This window comes from Octopus bimaculoides, chromosome 3 (genome assembly GCF_046866305.1).
Source record: "Octopus bimaculoides isolate indiv1 chromosome 3, ASM4686630v1, whole genome shotgun sequence".
Lineage (NCBI taxonomy): Eukaryota > Metazoa > Mollusca > Cephalopoda > Octopoda > Octopodidae > Octopus > Octopus bimaculoides.
In genome coordinates, this window is record NC_142930.1 from 22,419,575 (window position 1) to 22,442,074 (window position 22,500).

At 35.8% G+C, this 22,500-nt stretch overlaps 1 protein-coding gene across 1 annotated transcript in view; it reads right to left on the bottom strand.

Annotated features, from left to right (window-relative positions):
- Positions 1 to 3,899: 3,899 nt before the first annotated feature.
- Positions 3,900 to 22,500, bottom strand: part of LOC106869081 (uncharacterized) — a 20,022-nt gene continuing 1,421 nt past the window's right edge. The window contains exons 2-3 of the mRNA XM_014914607.3: positions 8,088 to 8,275; positions 3,900 to 4,384 (exon numbers count right to left, since the gene is read on the bottom strand). Coding sequence (XP_014770093.1) covers positions 4,153 to 4,384; positions 8,088 to 8,275 — 420 coding nt within the window. The 3' untranslated portion in view covers positions 3,900 to 4,152. The remainder of the gene's footprint in view (positions 4,385 to 8,087; positions 8,276 to 22,500) is intronic.

The window sequence follows — 22,500 nt, forward strand, 5'->3', positions numbered from 1 at the left end:
CTTTAGACTTATCACCATCTATGCTCCTACTGGGGCGGGGCGGGCCGGCTGGATTTCTTTAGGTGTTTTCAGTAGGTTCCTTTGAATGTCCTTTTAATGCTTGTGGGCAATTAGATCGCCATCTTGGATACATGTCTGGATTGTGTGGGGCTAGCTCATAGAAGAAAGGATGTAAAAAAGCCTCGCAAAACTTCTCAGTAGTTTCTAACCAGCTGAAAGGTACGAACTGGATTTCGCTAATGCCAGTGTGGACAAGGGCAAACAACATCGAATAAACCAGATCGTACGTGTAAACTAGTAGGAATACCATAGATTGTCCATAATTGAAAGTGGTCGACTACACACTATGAGTTTGTGATTTGTATGATCAACCTGCGTAGGCTACATAGAGAGAGGTTCAGTCACTGGAATCTGAACGCATCTTTCTCGGTGCGCCTATTTTACTGAGATAGATTAGAGAACTTGTTAAGAGGGAGTTGATAGGGGTAATCTAATAACCCTATATAAGGTTATTAGATTAGAATCAATAAGAAATAATGATAGCGAATTCTAGATTAGAGGGTGAGCTAGTTAGCAACCTACAAGAGGCGCTTTAGTAAGATATTGCAACTGACGTGCTGGCGGTGAGATTAGCCCTTGACCAATTCTTCAACGGTAAGCTCTTAGGTTAGAGCTTGGGCGCGTAATCCTAGGCACGAGGGAACGGATGTTGTCCGATGATCCCGGATGACAGAGGTACAACATGGCAACAGAGTGACAATTCGGTCTTTGATGGATTGGGGAGGCACCTTTTCTAAGCAGATGTATGCGGATTTCGATATGGTAGACCTGCTGAATTCTTCAGAACCTGGACCGTTGCAATGTACAGTAATATCTATTTGGTGGTCAGAGTAAACAGTCACCTGTCGGAACCATTCAGCGTCATGCGTTCGATCCGTCAGTAGTATCATTTCTTCCCTTCAGCTCGTACTGAGTCACTACTACAGACGTTGGAGGTTTCCAGGGGTACCCCCCGAGAACTAGGATGATGTATAAGAACCGTGTTTGCATAGAGGGGTGTATGAAAAGTCTTGAGCCTCAAAAAAAAAAAAAACATGATACAAGACATGATGAAGGTACAAGACTTGAAGGCTCAAAGGCCTTGAAGGCTCAAAGGCCTTGAAGGCTCAAAGGCCTTGAAGGCTCAAAGGCCTTGAAGGCTCAAAACTTTTCATACACCCCTCGTATGTAGACGGCGTCATCGTAATAATGTCAAACACGAAGCACACCGAGGTGATCGGCACTACTCTGAGGAACTATGAGGGAGCGACAGGAGCAAAAATTAACCAGTGGCCCGGCAGCTCGGCACGTAGAGAGGTAAGTCTATACCACCCAACAACGTTGTGAGGCACTGGTTTGATCCAAACCTTTAGGGAAAAGGTGACGAGTAGGCTGGTCAGTCTAAAAAATCGGCCGTGAGGAAATTATTCCTGAAGGATCGGGTGAGGTGGCGAATGCCTGCACCATATCCGTCATGTTCTCATACAACCTGACCGCTGTGTTTTGCCTTGCTTCATGGCTGACCAGTATGGGCGCTTGCTACTCTGCTTTCTGTTGAGAGGATTAGTCCCGCTGATCGTACGGTCCATTTGTTGTCAATATCCGCAGCGTGGAGGACTAATCATACCGCAGACGAGGATGTGCAGACATGCGTTGTGGCTGCGATATGTTCAACTTTTCTTTGACGCTGAGCAGGAGTGGTTACCTTTTCTTAGATGCTTGTTCCTCAGCTCGTCTCTTTAACAAACCTGCCATCCAGGATCAGATGTAGGAATGGTAACTAGAGTGCTTGACAGCACTCTAGAGTGCCACTCGAACAATGTGGTCGGTGGGTGTCCAATAGAAGATTAGCAGAAGGTAAGAGTGATGGTGCCCTTAGGGGAACTTGGCGTTTAAGAAAATCAACTCGCTGGTCTTTTTCCCGAGGATTTTTGGGCCAGAATCCATGGATAATTCCCAGAAATCCCTAACAAATCCTGTAGGTATGGTAGTGATGTCAGTCGGATCTGCCTGAGATGTACGCAGAGCCGCGCGCTCGTACAGTGTTCAAGCATTTCTGACTTGTGGATTTATGTCGAGCAGCTGCTAACACGTGCAGACCAGATCGGGCTATCGGCCGACTCCATCGTAAAAATCGTCCCGCCGTCTACCTTTTGCAGGGAAGGACAGACTTTCATGCTGTGACTGGTGGAAACGGCGAATAAGGTTGTGTGGTGGGTGTGACTGAAATGACTGACATTAAACAATTTCCATTTTAGCCATGTCGTTATTGATTTGAGGGTGAATATTGGTGAAAGTAGCGAGTATGTAGCGAATGAATGGTGTGGAGGAGAGAGGAGCACTTGCATTAGTACTCTTGGTGAGGAAGGTGACAAAGGGATTTGTGGGGTTCCTTGGTTGTCCCCGAGTGGCTTTCCCCTGCTATTGGGGAATTTTGTTGTCAGAATTTTCTTGTTAATAACAATTATATTGATTACAATGTCACAATGTAAATCCCTATTGTCCTTTGTTTTTATTTTTTCCAAAATGTTTATTTGCGACTCTTGCGGCCAGTAAAAATTATTATTATTATTATTATTATTATTATTATTATTGAGTGGGAGAGCAGTGCATGTCATCAAAGTGACACTAGGGTAAACTATACGAAGCCCAGTATACCCATCATGACAACCCATCTGATAAGGGTACACCAAGCACATGCATCACAACCATATGTGCGCGACATAGTGATCTTATATCAAAATACACAGCGCATGACCTTGCAGGTGGGGTCCAGTTAGAATTTTCTTCAGGTCGAGTAGCCCATTCCGCTCAAAAGGTTCTTGAATAAGGTTTGTTTAAGGATGTTGAACGAAACACCGATATTTCCAAAGGTGAATTATTCAAACCCCAAAGAATCCCTCTAAACACATGGCTCCCCCACTACTTCTGCTCGTGATCAGCGATGCACATATCGTCAGCCACTAAGGGACATGCTCAACTGGTTAAGCTCAAACAACTGATAAGAAAATATATGGTACTGAGCAGAATATTTGCTGTAGCCCGTCTTTTATGCCAAGACAAAACAATGTACATGATAACACTTCCAATAAGTTAAGATGAGAACCCATGAGAACTAGTGTCTGGTACTGCATCAGGGCATTTATTATTATTATTATTATTATTATTATTATTATTATTATTATTATTATTATTAGATGGTAAGGTGGCAGAACCTTTAACACGCCGGACAAAATGAACCTTTAACCTTTAACACGCCGTCATTACGTTCTGAGTTAAAATCCGCCGAGGCCGATTTTGTCTTTCATTCTTTCGGAGTCAATTAAATAAGTACCAGCTGAACACTGGTGTCAGTGTAATCGACTAGTCCCAAAATTTCAGGCCTTGTGCTTATAATAGAAAGGATTAATAAGGCGGTGAGCTAGTAGAATCGTTAGCATAACGGAGAAAATGTTTAATAATATTTCTTTAGGCTCTTTACATCAACTTTGCCTTTTATTCTTTCTGGGTTGATAAAATAAAATACTAGTCAAGTATTCGCGTCACTGTGATCGACTAGTCCCCACTCCTTAAACTTGCTGTTCTTGAAATTAAAATTGGGAAACATTATTATGCACCCACATATGTATGTATATATTTTCTTTACTTTATTGCTAGTTCAGTCAACATATTTAATATAGCAACCTGAAAGGCAAAATAAAAATACATATAGATTCCAAACTCGTCAGGTTCAGATTTTTACTGATATCCACAACAATAAGAGATCATCCGATAATCATAAGGTAAAAAAATAAAAGTAATGTATAAAATAAAAGATATAACAGATAAATGATTTTTAAAAATGATGAAGAAAGAAACGGTTTCAGGAAAATGAATTTATTAAAAAAAAAAAGCATGAAATGTTTAAAATGCAGGTTGGTTTGAAGAGCCTTTAAATTCCATACTGTTAGCTGCGAAGAATCTTACAGAAGAAATGTCTTGGCATTCGTGCTAACCGGCGTGTAATAATCCTTTCCATTTGTATGCAGTTAATATCCCAGAGGAAAAGTTTAGTTCACATTTTATCATAATATACATATGTTTCTATATATATGTATTATTAGTATAATTTGTTTACAAGTGGACTCCATAGTTTTCATTAAGGACTTTCTTAAGCATTGCCTCAGAGAAGTCGTCCGTTTCTTGTCGTTTGTTCCAGCTGCCTCGTTTGCTGTCCTCTTCATCCGAACGTTTGTTCCAGCTGCCACGTTTGGTTTGATCATCACTTTTCTTATTCCAGCTTCCACGTTTGTCCCAACTTCCACGTTTATACCAGCCACTTCGTTTACCGACATTATCATTGCATCTAAAAGTTAAAGAGAAAAAAAAGTAATAATGAGCTCAAGTTGCGATACTATCTTCTGAAACGAAGGCCATAACGTGTTAGTTGGATGGTCTACAGTAAGGAGATTGGATTTTCTCAACTTCTCATACAAGATATTTATACGTAAAGCAGATAATCTCTTTTACCTGATGAACGTAACATCATATTGTAACACTGATACTATGCAGTATTTTGAATAAATGTTACTTGCAGCAGTAATAAGAGCAAAATGGGCCAAAATGGATACCTTATGCTTTGAAATATGTAGGCCGTTGTTACCTTGAGAGTTACCGAGACTCTGGAACGAGCCAACTAGGGAGCTTTTACGTCATAACCAGACCAACTAGAAATACTAACTAAATCTCCCCCAAACAATATCTGACTATCTTAAAAGGAAATGCATTAGACAATGTAGTTCCAAATAAGATGAAATGTTCACAACTAGAACGACTTTCGCCATCAGTTTCTTTGATCAGAGAGGATCTGGAATTAAACAACAGTAAAAACATTTTGTTGACAGAAATATAGGTTTTACTACAGTAACATACGGAGAGAACTGTTTGTTTGGAGTGGAGGAGGTTGTAGGAGGTTGTATATTACTGGGAAAGAGGAAAGGCAAACTAATCCTTAGCTGAACTGTAAAGAAATGTAATTATTAATTGCAGGGTATTTTGCCAGACACTAACTTTATCATTCTCGCTGTTTGTATCTACAGATATAGCATTATCATTCCTGCAAAGTCATTTATACCTGTTATGTGTTTTAAGTAGTTATCATGTTATAGGAAACTCAGTGTCTGCTAAGTACCACGGAATAAATACTCAAGGTAAAGGTGATTCTGTGCAGTTATGCTATCCGAAACTATATGAAGTGTCGGCATGGCTGGCCGTCTGATTTAGAAATTCGCTTCGCAACAAAGTGGTTCAAAGTTCGATCCCACTGTACGGTAGCTGGGACTACCGTACAGTCTTCTACTTTTTCCAGCCATAGGTTTACCAATACTTTCAGTGGGATTTCGTTGACGAAAAGTATATGGAAAACAATCGTGCTCGTGTTTGTGTGTGTGTGTGTGTGCGTGCGTGTGTGTGTGCGTGTGCGTGTGCGTGTGTGTGTGTGTGTGTGTGTGTGTGTGTGTGTGTGTGTGTGTGGGAAAAGTCATTTTTAAGAAGACACAAAAACCGTTTTATGCACTTTTCGTTTAGGTCTTAAAAGTTTAATCTACGATGAAGTGTCAAAAGTTCCATCGTCGTTTAACAACTCGGTCAGTTAGACTACATAATGTTAAACTACATAATGTTATTAAGAAATAAGCGAAATGTCCATAAAATGGAGTTTGTTTAGTTAAATGGCTCATATAACTCTTCTATAATGTAAATTGTTTCAGTTTTAACATATTGCCTCTGATCAAGTCATGTGCTAAACAAATAAAGCACACACACACACACACACACACACACACACACACACACATACACACACACACACAAGCACAAACACACGCATGCACATAATGCTTATATACGTATATATATGTATATATATGTGTATATACTTATATATATATATATATATATATATATATATATAGGTATATACATACATACATACATACATACATACATACAAACATACATAAATATCGCAGTTCCTTATGAGGAAGGATAATATGCTACACTAACCAAAAGTGTATTGTTATAGAAATAAGCGAAACGGCTAGATATAAAAAAAAACGAGGTAATTTTTTCAGAAGTCACTTGAGGAAACGCATCTGCACCAATGATGCATGACAATTGTTTGTACATCTTACCGGTAAGGTACTGGTGCATGATGAGTCAAAACTATCGTAGTGGCTCTAAATAAAGAGTCGCGTGAATTAATTTCTATCTCACATATTTTTATACATACATACGTACATACATACATACATACATACATACATACATACATACATACATACATACGTACGTACGTACATACACAGACACACACACACACATATACATACACAATGATGTACACACACACACTCATTTTAAGAGACAATTCCTAGCCAGATAAATTAACTATATAATTATTTTCTATTTATCTGGGGAGAAAGACAGCTCTAACTGTCTAATCATTCACGAAAATGCGAAGCAATTAGGAAACTCTTCCCTTTTCTCAAGCAACACATTCTAATCGTGGTAAAACCATTTAAGAAATGTTTGAAAAGTTCATGCAAATGTGTTGTCAGACGATTAAAATGGCTGCCGTTAACTGCGTTTACATGTAACGATGTTAAACTTTCGTAAACTGTCATAGAAGATATTTTATTAGAATTCTAAGAGTTATGATGCATACATGGTGGCTGTCAACTCGTAGACTAGTATGGCCATCATCGATAAACTGTGTAATCCTAGATGTTAAAGACAATGGCTCTCAGCAATTCCCGTGCTGAAATTTACAGTGAATAACAGCTTACACAACACCGTTAAGTTGACGACCACCATGTACGTATCATAACTTTGAGGATTCTAATGGAATGATATGGATGATATTGAAAAGGTCTTGTAATATTAATGAACTGAACAACATTATTGGTTCGTACAAAACATTGCTGACTAATAAGAAAGTGTAAAACAGCTTTGATATAAATGATCAAATTCGAAGCTGACTTTTATATACAGCAATCATTCTACATCATTTGTGATTTAATTTATTTGCACTAATCATTTTGTTACTAAAATAAACTGTATCCCGTTCAAACTTTTGAACAATTATATCTACTACCTACAATAAATGTAAAAGTTGCTCCACATTCAAGACTTGAGCTCAGATCTCTAAAGCACGGAACGATTTTAGAAAAACAATATCAATGATTTGTATTCAAGTGATTTTACTGTATAATGTGAAAACTAGATATCGAAGTACTGTAGTTGCTGCGAACTCAAGGAACAGAATTCATATGTTAACAGAGACTCTGTGATTGGAAAGGAATGGAAGATGTTGTTCTCGATTTAGTTTAGATTGAGTCCTGACTGAGCAAATCTTTGATTAGAGACGTTCCAGCTGTGATTTTCTCATCTTTGACTTCATTATCCTGAGAGTTCTTTCTTTTTGAAGACTATAGGGTGTGGTTTGAGAGAGCGATTCACTTACTGATATTTATAGCAGATCGAGTGACCACATAGAGGCTCTGATGTTAGCAAGTGACTATTATTTCGGGGTCAATAAAGTAAGTAGAAGTACCGAAAAGGATTTAACCATTTATATCCTTCGATCAAAATGTGTGATTTGTGTTTTAAAGATCATATCGGACTACATTGTTCGATATGTACTTCCTTCTTAAGATTGTGGGGTTTGATTTGAAGGATACTTGGTTGCTATTTATTACATTCGAACTATTGCACAGTGATTCATTAGCTTGTCTGTCTTCCTAAGCTACCGAAAGTGGACTTTCGCTCACAATTAGACGGTATAGGATGCTGAGAGCAAAATATCTTCACATCTGGTGTCATTGTCTTCTCACGGCTCGTACGTTATTCGAAAAGTCATGCACTGTTATAAAATTCCTTCTCTTCTCTTCTATCTATCTATCTATCTATCTATCTATCTATCTATCTATCTATCTATCAATCTAAGAGAACCAACAAATCAGAGTTCGATACAAGGATTAATTATATGAAAGTGAAATAGTTGTACTTACGATGGATTTGCGACATCACAGGCATCTTTCATGCAAGTTCTGTAACCACTACAGCATTCTTCTTCAACGCTTCTGACACACCGAAAGAAACTCAAAAGGCAAGGTCTGGCGCAGCCGGCTTCAGCCCAGGAATCAAACAATACTCCCAATCCCAAAAGGAAGCAAAAGCATATGGACGTAATTTTTACCTGAGTATAAAAAAATAAAAAATAAAAATTGAAGACACAAATAAACAATAAATACAAAAACATTCACAACATTCTGTAAATTTCAATTGAACTGATATTAATATTTCTTTCTAATTTGAATACAAAGCCAACTATTTTGAGGGTCAGGGACAAGTCGATTGCATCAATCCCAGCACTTGACTCCAAAAGGATGAAAAGTAAAGTCAACCTTGGCGAAATTTGAATTCAGAACGTAATGAAACTGAAGAAATACAGCAAAGCATTTTTTTTTACCCTACGTTCTAACAATTCTGTCAGCTAACTGCCTTTGAACTAACATGAATGTTAGTAGTTTTTTTTATGTGAACGAGTGATGTATTTCGAAGTCGATAGAGAGCTGGACGAAAAACATTTTTCGATATTTTATGACGTCGCTTTATGTTCTGATTTTAAACGCAACCATGTAATATTATAATCCAAATAGCAGTGGAAAATTAGCATAAAAAATAAAACACCTACTTTGCCTAATTGAAACATTTTTCGCCTAAAAAATCAACGTTAAATAGTGGTGAATATATTTCATGTAGTGCATTGAAAAACTGATTGGAAATACTAAGCACAAATAGGCACCATTGTGAGATATAGTTAAGTATTGGCTCTATGGCGGAGGACTCAGGTCCAAGATGCTTGTAGTGCGATCGAGCCCGTAACTACATAACGTAAAGTCTTTGTATAACTCCTTTTTTTCAACAAAATGAAAATTAAAATAAGGGGTGTGTACATTATGTTTTTTGTGGTATAGATGATATAAAATTCTTAAAACAATTTAGGCTCCTTACAATCGAGATGAGTATTATATGTATATCTAACGATAGTTGCAAAACAAATTTGCTAAGCACGCCGGCAGTTACGTAATGAGGCGCGTAGAATTGAAACAGATTCGTATCTAAATGCAGTGAATTTTGACTAAAAGGTTTAAGATATGAGGATGTGATTTGAAAGAAATTTGAACGAGGCTGTTTCAGTAAACAGACTGGCATCGGCCCCATTAATAACAGAGGTAAGTTCAACTCCATATTTGGTAAAAGGCTGAAGATGGTAGGGAAGGGTCTTTAAGCTGATTCTCCACAGATGTACGATAAAAAGTCGATGATGAAGATGAAGATGACACTGTGTAGCCCTCAGGTCCACTTCTACTGAGATGACCTATGGTTATACGAATTCCAACCATGATCATGCCGCTTTTTCAGGAATAATATAGGACTATAACATTTAATGTATCCCATTCTTGTTTAAGATTTGAGGCAGTGATACAAGGAGGATTTAGTGGAATACCATCCTCACTTGGATAATTTGGTATTAACTTATGATATATTATTTTATACTGCTGCAAGGATGTTAGATTGGAAGAATCACTAGAACGTCTGGCAATATCCTTCGCGATATTTATTCCGACACTTTACGTTCTGAGTTCAATTATCACTGAGGTCACCTTTACTTTTCATCCTGCCGAAGTCGTTAAAATAAAACCTTGGTCGCGATGTAATAGACTAAACACTCCTGCCCGAAATTATTGGCTTTGTATCTAAATTAGAAATCATTATGATATGCTTTACTCTTCCTCTAACACAAGTTTAGGAAACAAAAACTGTACGCGTTTAAAAGTGCCGAAGTGGGGGAAGCTTGATACAACGGACATTTTAAAACACTGATTTTATAGAAATATTTTGTTGTATTTGAGGCGAAATCTAAACAGACCTTTACAATTTATCATTCAATATCAACCTATTAACAAAACAATAGAAATCATAATGATCCAAAAATCTATTCAGTTTGTAAATTCCGATTAAAATATTTGTTTATTCTGGGCTATCCCGTCTTCCGCCTGAACCAACCGATGCGTTTTTACACGCACAACTATATAGACATGAAAACGTGCACACACACACACACACACACACACACACACATGCACACACGCACACACACATACGCAAACGCGTATACGTATAACTTAATATTTTAATTTTTTTATCTTATAACATCTTCGGTCTTCACAACACTTACATCACATACACACATAATCATACATTGAAATTCACACACACACATACTAAAAATATTTTGCTAAAATTATACAAGCATGCGCGCAGGCTAAATCCATTGTATCCTTTATATTATGAAGTCTTTATAAAGATTTCCGTTTGCACACATACACACATACACACATACGAGTACGAATACACACACACACACAATAAATCTTTTGTTTTCTTTAGCTTATAAAGTCTTTTTATAAAGTCTTTAGGTCTTCACAACGCACGCATACACATATATGCACACATATACATAGTAAATCTGTTTTGTTTTCAATTTATTTCCAAACATGTTTTACTGTATCCACTCTTTCCTATAACAATACAGTGACATTAGTGTGAGCTAAATATATACAAATAAAAAATGCTTTATCTCGACCATTATGTCAGACTCTTAACTCTTTTCTACACTGATGCGTATAAGCCTATTGCGTTGATGCGACTTGGACATAGATATACGAAACCCGGAGGACACAACAATTCCTATTTTAATAGCCACAAGAACAGTTAAATTCATTCCCTAAAAACAAATGGTGCGTTCGTCATATTTTACTGTTCCCTACCGTTGTTGTTGTGTTGTTGTTGCTTAGCCCCAGGTCTTATAACCAAAGACAGTCAAGCTGTATCCGTCCCTTTTCTCAGACATACTGTTTCTACGAGAATATTATGTAATGTGTTTTTTTATTTTTAAAGATGGTAGTGTATGACTTGAAAGAAATATGGTAGACCAAGTGACCATATTAGGACTACCATATTAGGACTACCATATTAGCTCATCTATGCTCCTGCTGATGACATAAAGAAGGGGAATTAAACTACCTAAAATGGATTCTTATTACAATTAGACATTCTAGGATGTTGAGAGTCCATTATGTTCGCCTTATTATTAGCATTATGTGGGGGCTGATCTGTCTTCCTCAGACAACTGAAGTCACCTAAACAGAGACGAAGTTAAGGAGAATATATATACCTGGAATAAATAGCATAGGAACTTTTATGAGCACACTCAAAAATGTTTCACATAAATGGACTTGAAAAGATATATATATATATATATATATATATATGGCTCTGCGTGGTAAGTAGCTTGCTTACCAACCACATAGTTCCGGGTTCAGTCCCACTGCGTGGCACCTTGGGCAAGTGTCTTCTACTATAGCCTCGGGCCGACCAAAGCCTTGTGAGTGGATTTGGTAGACGGAAAATGAAAGAAGCCCGGTGTTAAAACGGGGGTAGCTGATGAAGGAAAATGTTCTCTATGTGGCTTGTGTGTTTTCTGTACTCTGATTATCATTATTTTCTTCTCTCCGTTTTGTTTGCAATGTCCTGTACCCAGATATGCACCTATACATACAGGTGGATGTAGGTATGCACATACCTGTACGTATATATGCATATACTCATTCACTATTTGTTTATATATATATGTGTATGTGTGTTTGTGTGTCTGTGTTTGTCCCCCCCCCACCATCGCTTGACAACCGATGCTGGTGTGTTTACGTCCCCGTAACTTAGCGGTTCGGCAAAAGAGATCGATAGTATAAGTACTAGGCTTCCAAAGAATAAGTCCTGGGGTCGATTTGCTCGACTAAAGGCGATGCTCCAGCATGGCTTCAGTCAAATGACTGAAACGAGTAAAAGAGAGTAAAAGAGAGTATATATATATATATATAAAGGACAAAATATGTATATATATATATATATATATATAAAGGACAAAATATGTATATATATATATATATATATATATATAAAGGACAAAATATGTATATATATATATATATATATATATATATATATATATATATATATATATATATATATATATAAAGCCATGACTGTAAGTAAAGAGCCCGATTGTCAATGAGTGATTGATACCCAAGATACTCCATCAACTTACTCTGGTAAATTGTTAGCTTTATAAAGAAATTAATTAATAGACTTTGCTTATTGTTTTGTTGAAGATGTCTTGTTCTATTTGGGACACTGATACTGTAAGAAAAGCAAATTCAAGAAGTGAATATTTTGGAGTCGTTGTCTCATTAACATTCATGACTCCACTAGTCATTACATATGATGAGGAAGAATCGAAAGTGATCGCTAATATGAAGCAAAGAGGCAATGACGGATTGCTTTGCTGTATTTAGTAACGATCCTTTACCTACCTTTCAACTATCTGGTGTCACTAAAGTAACTACCATACAGTATAATGGGTGCTGGCATGGTTACGGAGTCGTTAAGTTTGCTTCCTATTCATTTGATATTTGCCTCAGGTTGACAAATTCGTTGCAAATAAAATTTGGTAGACGGAAGCAGTGCAAAAGCCCCTCGCACACATAGAAACACATAAACAAATGTGTATGTATGTATGTATGTATGTATGTATGTATGTATGTATGTATGTGTGTGCATATATGAATGTATGTATGTGTGTGTGTATGTATGTATGTATATATGCATGTGTGTATGTATGTCATTATTCAGTTTATTTCAAGACTTCTTGCCAATAGAGAAAGAACCGGTTTCTAACCTAGATCCACGGTTCCTTCATTGAAATTTCAACATCAACAGCAGGTACAGTTCTATATTTAAGAGATGAGGAATTATGTACATTATTTGCATTATTTACATCTGACGGATGTTTGTCCTCATCTTGTTTGCTGTTAACACAACGTTTCGGCTGATATACCCTCCAGTTTTCATCAGGTATCTTGGGGAAATTTCGAGCCTGGGATCTCATTCCTAAGGTATCTTTCGATATTATTATTATTATTATTATTATTATTATTATTATTATTATTATTATTATTATTATTATTATTATTATTATTATTATTATTATTATTATTATTATCATTATTATTATTATTATTCAAGTCACTGCCTGGAATCGAACTAGGAATGTAAATAATTAACAGCAGGGTACGTACGTACGTACGTATGTATGTATGTATGTATGTATGTATGTATGTATGTATGTATGTATGTATGTATGTGCAGATTTGTATGTTTTATGTATGTATTCTCATGCATAGAGTTACATAGCAAGACATGTTCATATATATTTAAGTGATAAACTTCTGGAAAGTTTTACAGATTTTTACAGTTCCAGTGATGGATTGGATCTGTAGCGTTCGAATTAGCTTTCTGGTTTTGAGAAGCCTAATTTCTCAAGATTGGTATTTAGGCAGTGTGTTACATATCACAGGGTCCCAATAATTACAGGTATAAACCTGAACTTGTAATCTGGATAGAATAACTGTAGATTTCTCAATAGTTCAGCATAAGTGTTCTCTTTTTCACTGATTTTCGGCTGTATGTATGTATGTATGTATGTATGTATGTATATATATATTTATATATGTGTGTGTACATATATATATGTATGTATATATATATATATATATATATATATATATATATATATATATATATATATATATATATATATATATATATATATATATATATATATATATATATATATATATATATATATATATATACATACATATAAACGTATCTCTTTCGCCGCTGTGTTGGGGTGAGAAAACTGATAAATCACTGCTTTCGAAAGAAAATTCTTCGAGTGATATTTGTTTAGCCTGTGTTGCACAAGCAATCTCTAGTCATTTTTTAAAATTGTAAAATAGAGTGACCCGATCATTGAATAATGGCTCTATTGTTCCCTAAATCCTATATGAAATCTTATTTAAAAAATAGGTCCTGGGATCGATTTAATCCAAAAGTGTAATCAACTACACTTTTCCTCTGAAATGCGCAAGGACTTGTGCGTGTGTTAGAAGTCAGTGTACCTAAAAGAATAATTATGCTTCTATCTTTTATATTATTTATGTTATATTACGGCATCGCAAGTATAAAGTTTGAAATGAATCGATCACTCCATTTTATCTAGTAGAATAATATTGATTTTTGAAGATAATTAGCAAAGTATTTCTTTTAAGTATGTAATTATGTTTAAACCACAAAATAAACGATTAACAGAGCTTATGCATATGTTGAAGCTACGCGGCTGTTCAAGTGACGTAGTTTAGATTTACATTGTAACTCGTTGATGGGGAATCATATTTAGAGTGAAGAAAAGTTCACTAGTGGGTGAATGTACTGTATAGTCGGTACGTTAAGTCTGATGGTAAGACTTGAATAAACTGGCAAAAACGGTGGAGCGCCAGATGTGATTCAGTACAGTAACTTATATCAAGTTTCTGAGTTCGTTTCATAGCTGTGATAAATTTATCATCAAATCTAGCCGGCATTGAATAAAAAGTAACAAATGTTCTGTACTTCGATGTCAGTTCTGATTGAGCAAACGTATTTTCCTTTAAGATGGTAGGATGCAGTTTGAAAGAAATTTAACAACTAAGTAAAATCAACTATAAACCTCCCCACGCGAAAATAGTAATCTTGTCCTGACTAAAATCAAATTGATTTCTATTCATTAAATAATGCACACATACATACATACATACATACATACATACATACATACATACATACATACATACATATGTGTGTGTATACATATATGTGTGTATGTATGTCTATATGTGTGTGTGTATGTATGAATACATGTATATGTATATATATGTATGACCGCTAAATCCACAAGATTTAAAAAATTCTCTCTGTTTATTTTCTCGTATTTTTTTTCTGCTGAAGAGCGTAGGCTCGAAACGTAAAAGACTTTCTCACTTTCCCGAGTGTCAAACTAATACACCTGCTTGTTGTTCATACACATGTCTTCGTCTTTTGTTTTTCTGTAAATTTAACTACACACACACACACACACACACACACACATAATGCACACACACACACACACGCACGCACACACGTACATATATATTGTTGATGTCATAAGAAACTTTCATAGACTTCGAGAGAACGTGAAATAATTTTTTTTTCGGTGGGAAGGAATGGTAGATCTGGAAGCAAATAAATCTAGAAATGATACCGTGTGGATATTGGGTTAAAAATTCATTCGATAGAAAAGGTCGAAGGCTGCCTTCGACTTTTTCGATCGAAAAGGTTATTTACACACTATTATTTATTGATTTATTTACTCTGGGATCTACCATTCCGAATATATATATGTGTGTGTGTACGTGTGTACGTATGTATGTGTATGTATGTATGTATGTATGTATGTATGTATGGATGGATGGATAGATGGATGGATGTGTTCATTGTGTGTGTATATATATATGCATCTGAATGGGATTTATTTGCATTTCTGAAAATTATAGAAGAGAAAGGTATTCAGATAATGCGATGTTCATAGCTCTGCCGCGCAGCTAACATATTGACTGCATAATTTAATGAAAACAGATTTCCTTAAGTCTTTCTGGTAACTATGGTTCTTATACTATCTTATTCTTTTCCTTTACAACTTTTCTTTAAGCATTGAATCTAATCTAAATGAGAATTCATTTATTTTTGTGAAAACAGAGTTACAATATCATCAATTGCGCTGTTACAACAAAACAGGCAAAACCCGTTTCATAATACGTGATTGAATGCTTTACGTGGTTAAATGCTCTACTGAATAGATGCTGAATTGAGTGTTGATACATAATCTACAGATTCTATCAATTTCTTATCTAACTTTATCCGCTAACTTATCGTTCAGCCTGTTCTTCGAAAAATATATTTTCTATTTGAATAATGTATGACTAGTTTTATTTTGCCCACTACTTCTGTCAATTCTGGTACATATGCTTCACTCCTGTAATCTTCTATCCTCTGTAAAAGTGTTTGAAGTTGTGATGTGTGTATATTGTATGTCAATTGTAGATTGTAATGTGTGTATATTGTATGTCAATTGTAGCTTCTTGTTGCGATATTAGTATTGTTTCCTTAATCACTTTATTATTTTTTTGGTGTGTGTGTGTGTGTGGGGATTCTGTAAAGTATGGGAGTAGTCTTTGTTCGTATTTTTCTAACCCTTTTTGTTTTGATGGTATGTGATGTAGGTAATACAGAAATCAAAAGCCATTCCACATCCTCATGATGAGGCTGAGATAGCTTGGCAACGTTGTTAAAAATGAACTTGGCAACTTTATTGTTCGAACGAACTATAAGAGACTGAAACGCAAATACGACAAAGCGTTAAAAGATTGAATTAATACATAGATGTGTTTTTTCTCTCCCTGTACACACACATATACATAAAAACACACATACATCCACACTTATATATTGCAGGGAGTGAACAAACAAATAAGTAGCGCTCGACACATTTAGTTGGAGTTACATGCATTTAATAACACTTTAACACAACTCCACATTACTTAAAGTTTTCTGGGCATCACTTTTTCGGTCTATCTATCTATCTATCTATCTATCTATCTATCTATCTATCTATCTATCTATCTATCTATCTATCTATCTATCTATCTTCCCGTCACAATGCACATAATCCACATTATGCATGATTACTAAATTGAATCTTACGTAATATTACAATCATATTTATTTAGCAGTCTGTTTTTTACTTCTCTCTTTGCAGGATAGATTTTGTATGTGTCATTTGCGAATATTTTACAAAATTTTATTCGTTTTGTTCAATATATTCTTTTGATTGTCTCTCATCATATAGGCTCGGACAAATAACGAGCGGTGGACTATTAGCATCATTAAAGCATCGGACAATATGTTTACAGTGTTTAGTTCTGGCCCATTACCTTCTGAGTTCACAACTTTGCCTTTCATACCATATGGAGTCGAAAACAAAGCATCAGGCGAAGTACTGAGATCGATTACATATTCCTATAAAGTATCCTTGATGTGAACTGAATAATAATAGATGAATAACTTATTGAAAAAGTGTATTCTAAATCTTTAGAGTGAGAGCGTATTATAAATATCCTATCTGTCCATTAGAATAATCTAATTTATGACATATTTAATGTATTAATTTAATCCAAAGAAAAACTATTTCACGTAAAACAAACTATCATAAATATGAACTTCAATGGAGAATCGCAGCTGGTGGAGCCAATGTGGCGTCAGACTATTAACAGAAGGTTATATGGTTCGTATTCATTGACCGTAATGCAATGTACTTAATCGTCTGTGAGATAGATTAACTTAAAGAACAACCAAACCATTCTCAAATTGCATGAAAGAGCCTTAGATAATGAAGGACACTTAAAATAATACAAGTCCTAGATAGTCACAGAAAGGCAGAATGATCACAGCTGGAACATCTTTGATCGTAGACTTGCTCTATCAAGATTGACTTGGAGTTAAACAGCAATACCACCACCACCACCACCACCACCACCACCACCAACAACAACAACAACAACAACAACAAGACAATCTCAATTCACCTAACTGCTGACATCTGTATGGTTACGAAGTTCGCTTCGCAATCACATAGTTTCACGTTCAATCCAAATGCAGAGCACCTTGAGAAAGTGTCTACTACTATGGCTTCGAGCGGATCGCTGTTCTTTGGATGAATTTGGTAGACAGAAACTGTATCGAAGCCCCCCGTGTGTGTGTATGTGTGTATATATATATATGTGTGTGTGTGTGCGTGTGTGTGCGTGTGTGTGCATGTGTGTATGTATAATGTAAACGCACACACATATATGTATGTATATGTGTGAATGTGTGTGTTTGTGTTTATATTTTCTCGACTAATCCTATTAAACGTTGCCCCAGCATGGCCGCAATCCAGCTGAAACAAGTAAAAGAGTAAAAGAATAATTACTGTGGAAAGGTATATACTCTGCATTATTGGATTCTATTAGTTTGTAGTTCTGAATTCAAATCTTTTAGGTGAGTTTAAGCCAAAAAATCCGATTTCTACCAAGAAAACCGTCAACATTGTTGTTTGATCTTCAGACAAATCTTAAAATCACACTCACTCTACAGCGAAAAAAAAAAAAAAAGAAAAAAAAAAGAGAAAGGAATTACAAAAAAGCTGCCAAATTCCCTAAACCAGTGCTTCTCAAACTTTCTGATGTGGCGTACGGGCATTTTTCCCCCCCACTGAGCCAGGGACCGGCAATATTTCTTAGTAATATTTATTTATGCCAGAAACAATATATATAATGAATATAATAAAAGTTGACAATATTTTTTATCTTATATTTATTTTGTAAATAAATAATAGAATATTACATAAGCATTTTATAAGCATTTTATAATGTTTCTTTTCTGGAAACTTGCCGCGTACCAGCAGCTGATAGCTCGCAGACCGGCACCGGTCCGCGTACCACCACTTTGAGTAGCACTGCCCTAAATCACATCATACAGATTAAAAAGGACGCATTACGTGATGTAGTCCTCAATGTTCCCCCAACTAAAAACAAAAAAAAATATATATGCTCGACATACTTTTGATTAAAGCCCTGCTCTAAGGCTAATCAACAACAGTAATAAACCTCAAAGCACTGTGTGCAATCGAAGTCGACAACCCATTACGGTGGAATAACTCATTTATATGAATCTGACTATTAGATGTCAACGAATAAGTAAGGTAATGGTTAATTAAGAGCTAAAAGAAAATTAGTGTTCATTTTCTAACGAAAATTAAAACTTACGCTTTATTACAAAGATTATGTTATGTTTAATGTAAAGTTTATTTTCAGGTGAATACAATTTGCTATTTGCGCATCTAAATTATGAATTGAGCTGGTTTAAAAAAAATCTTTTTATCTTTTACTTGTCTCAGTCATTGGACTACGGTTACACTGGGACACTGCATTGAAGTGTTTAGTCGAACAAATCGACACCAGTATCTATTTTAAAAGCCTGGAACTTATTCTATCGGTCTCTTTTGTCGAACCGCTATGTTACAGGAGCATAAACAAACCAACACCGGTTGTCAAGTGTTGGTGCGGTACAAACAGAAAGACATATAGACATAAAACGCACACACGTATATACGACATGCTTCTTTCAGTTACCGTCAACCAACCCCCTCATATGGCTCTTGGTCGGCCCTGGGTTACAGGAAAAGAAACTTGTCATAGATGCTACACAGTGGGTCTGAACCAAAGATCATATGCTTGGTTTTTTTTTTTATAATGTAAAATTTAATTTTGTGTCAAATCAGTTTATTTTCGGTGTATCTCCGAGAATAAAAACTTCGCCTAATCCCATCATTCTGTTTTATAGAATTTCCCCTTTACCCATGTTTTTCTTATAATTATTTATTTAAAGAAGTTCAAGCTGAACATCAACCTCATGAATCTCACTGGTAATGCCTGAAAATGTCTTAATCTGAATATTTTTTTTTAAGAAAGAGAAAACCATTACAATAAACTTCTTTTAGAGAACATGGTTGGTCAAAGCGATCAAGCGCTTTTATACTGATCGGGATGTCAGCGATTCGAAATCTATCACTGATTTGCACATCTCAAGCTAACGTACACCACTCTTTTTGGGTTTAAATACATAACGAAGATGCTATAATCTGCCACTGTAAGCAATTCTGATGTAGTCTCTCGCAAAGAGGATGTCTTCAGTAGTTTTCTGACGATCCAATGGACTACAGTAACTTTACACCTTATAATCATCTCGTCTTTAACCAAGAACATAGACTACTGGTTCAAAATCTAGACAACAGGAACACCTTAGAAACTAAATTTTTAAGCAACTTGCACAGTTATTTTTGGATTAAATCTTCAAATAATACTATTAAATGTTTTTATTTCATTTCATTTCCCTATTTCATCGTATAGCACAGAAGATTTGCTGACCAACGTTCACTACTGGAAAATTTGATAAAGCAACATATCTGCCCCTTTCCAGAAAACCAATAATCAAAGATGTTTCAATCGTGATCGTCCCATCTTTTATAAAGACACTGAATGCGGTTATATTATGCAATGTGTTTTTTTTTAAAGTAAGTTAGCGCATAAAATCCCATACATGGTGAAATTCAACTTAACTGGCTCCTCACAATAAATTTGATTTTATTCTGACTCTGGAGTCATACCACCATTGAATGTTCATATTCTTAAAAAAACGTTTTAAAAAAAAATGGTTTCAAACTTAAACATAAGGCCAGTAATTTTAGGGGAGGGATTAAGTCAATTACGTCGACGACAGTGCTTGACCGGTACTTATTTTATCGGCCCTGGGAAAAAGAAAAGCAAAGTCAACCTCAGTGACACTTGAACTCAGAACGTAAATAGCGAGAAGAAATATCGCCAAACATTTTGTCTGACGCATTAACGATTATGCCGGTTTGCAGCTCTAAAATTGTTCTAAAATAAATTATTTGATTTTAATATTTATATAATCACATAATATAATTACGTAATTATAATAATAAATATCAGTTGAGTACTGGGGTCGATCTAATCGACTTACCCCTCGCCTGAAATTGCTGGCCAAATTTGAAACTAATATTTATATAGTCACATTTGCAAATGAATACGATGTATTATCAACAAGTACGTTTCCTACTTTACAATATTCTTTCTAGCTCTTCAAAATTTTTTTTTATATCTATTGGAACTCTCTGCCCTCCCATCAATATCCACAGAAACAAAAATTAACCTCTTAATAAGAATCGATATTTTTTCTTTAATATTTACTCTTTGACAACTGATTAGAGTCACATTTTGAATTTCAGAAAATGTCTAGCATAAAATTAATCTCTCAAGTGAACTGATTTTTCATATCGTTTTTATCGAGCCACAAACTCCAAATTTACATTTTTGAAGATTTCTACTAGAGTACCAACCTAGGGTGCTGAATCGGAGGAATGGTTTGAGAGTTGGAACGAAATGTCTAAGGTTGTCTGTTTCGGTTCTTTGCATTCAGACAGCAACGTCTGTGACGACACTGGTAACAAAATCGGCCCAAAGTGGGAGTTTTTATATTGAATAATCAACAGTTGCAAGGAAAGTGGAGACTTGGATGTATGGGCACCTGCCAGGCTTCCACCCAAAAAATCTAGCCCAAGCCTATGCGTACATATACTGATACATAGACAACTCTGGCTGATGGAAGTTCAATATGTTCGTAAGGTCACCAAATATTATGTATATTGATGTCTACAAAGTACAAATATAAATCTAAAATAATACTAATTCTTTCTACTATAAAGACAAAGCCTGAAATATGTGGGGAGGAGGTTAGACGATTACCTCGACCCCGGTAGTACTCAAATTTTATTGATCACTGGAAGGAGGAAAAGTAAAGTCTACCACGGTGGAATTTGAACTCAGAACATAAAGACAGGCGAAAAGTCGCTAAACATTTTGGCCGGTGTGCTAACAATTCTGCCGGCTTAATAATAATAATGATTTCAAATTTTGGTACAAGGCCAGCAATATCGGAGTAAGTCGATTATACGACCCCATTAATCAACTAATACTAATTTTATCAACACTCGAAAGGATAAAAGTAAAAGTCGACTTCGGCAGAATTTGAACTCAAGATATAAAGACGGATGAAATGCCACCTAGCATTTTGTCCGGCGTGCTAACGATTCTACTAGTTTGCTGCCGTTGCCAGCAGATTAATAATCCTTTCTACTATAGGCACAAGGCCTGAAATTTTGTGGGAGGGGACTAGACTGGTACTTATTTCATCGACACGGAAAGGATGGAAAGTAAAGTCGACATCAGCGGAATTTGAACTCCGAACGTCAAGACAGATTAAATGGCGTTAAGCATTTGCCCGGCGTGCTAACAATTCTGCCAGCTCGCTGCCTTTCAGTAGATTAATAAACCTTTCTACTATAGGCATAAGGCCTGAAATTTGGTGCTTCTCTGATACTTAATTTATGGACCCCGAAAGGATGAAAGGATGAAAGGCAAAGTCGACTTCGGCAAAATTTGAACTCTGAACGTAGCGGCAGATGAAACACTGCTAAGTATTTGCCCGGCGTGCTAACAATTCAACCAGTTCACCGCCTTTCAGCAGATTAATAATGGTTTCAAATTTTGGCACAAGGCCAGCAATTTAGGGGAAGGGGATGATTCCAGTACTCAACTGGTACTTATTCTGTCGACCCAGAAAAGTAAAGTCAGTCTTGGCGGAATTTGAACTCAGAACGTAAAGATGAACAAAATACCGCTAATCATTTTACCCGGCGTGCTAATGGCTCTGACAGATCGAATCCTTTTCAGCAGATCAGATGTAATAAAAACTAAATGT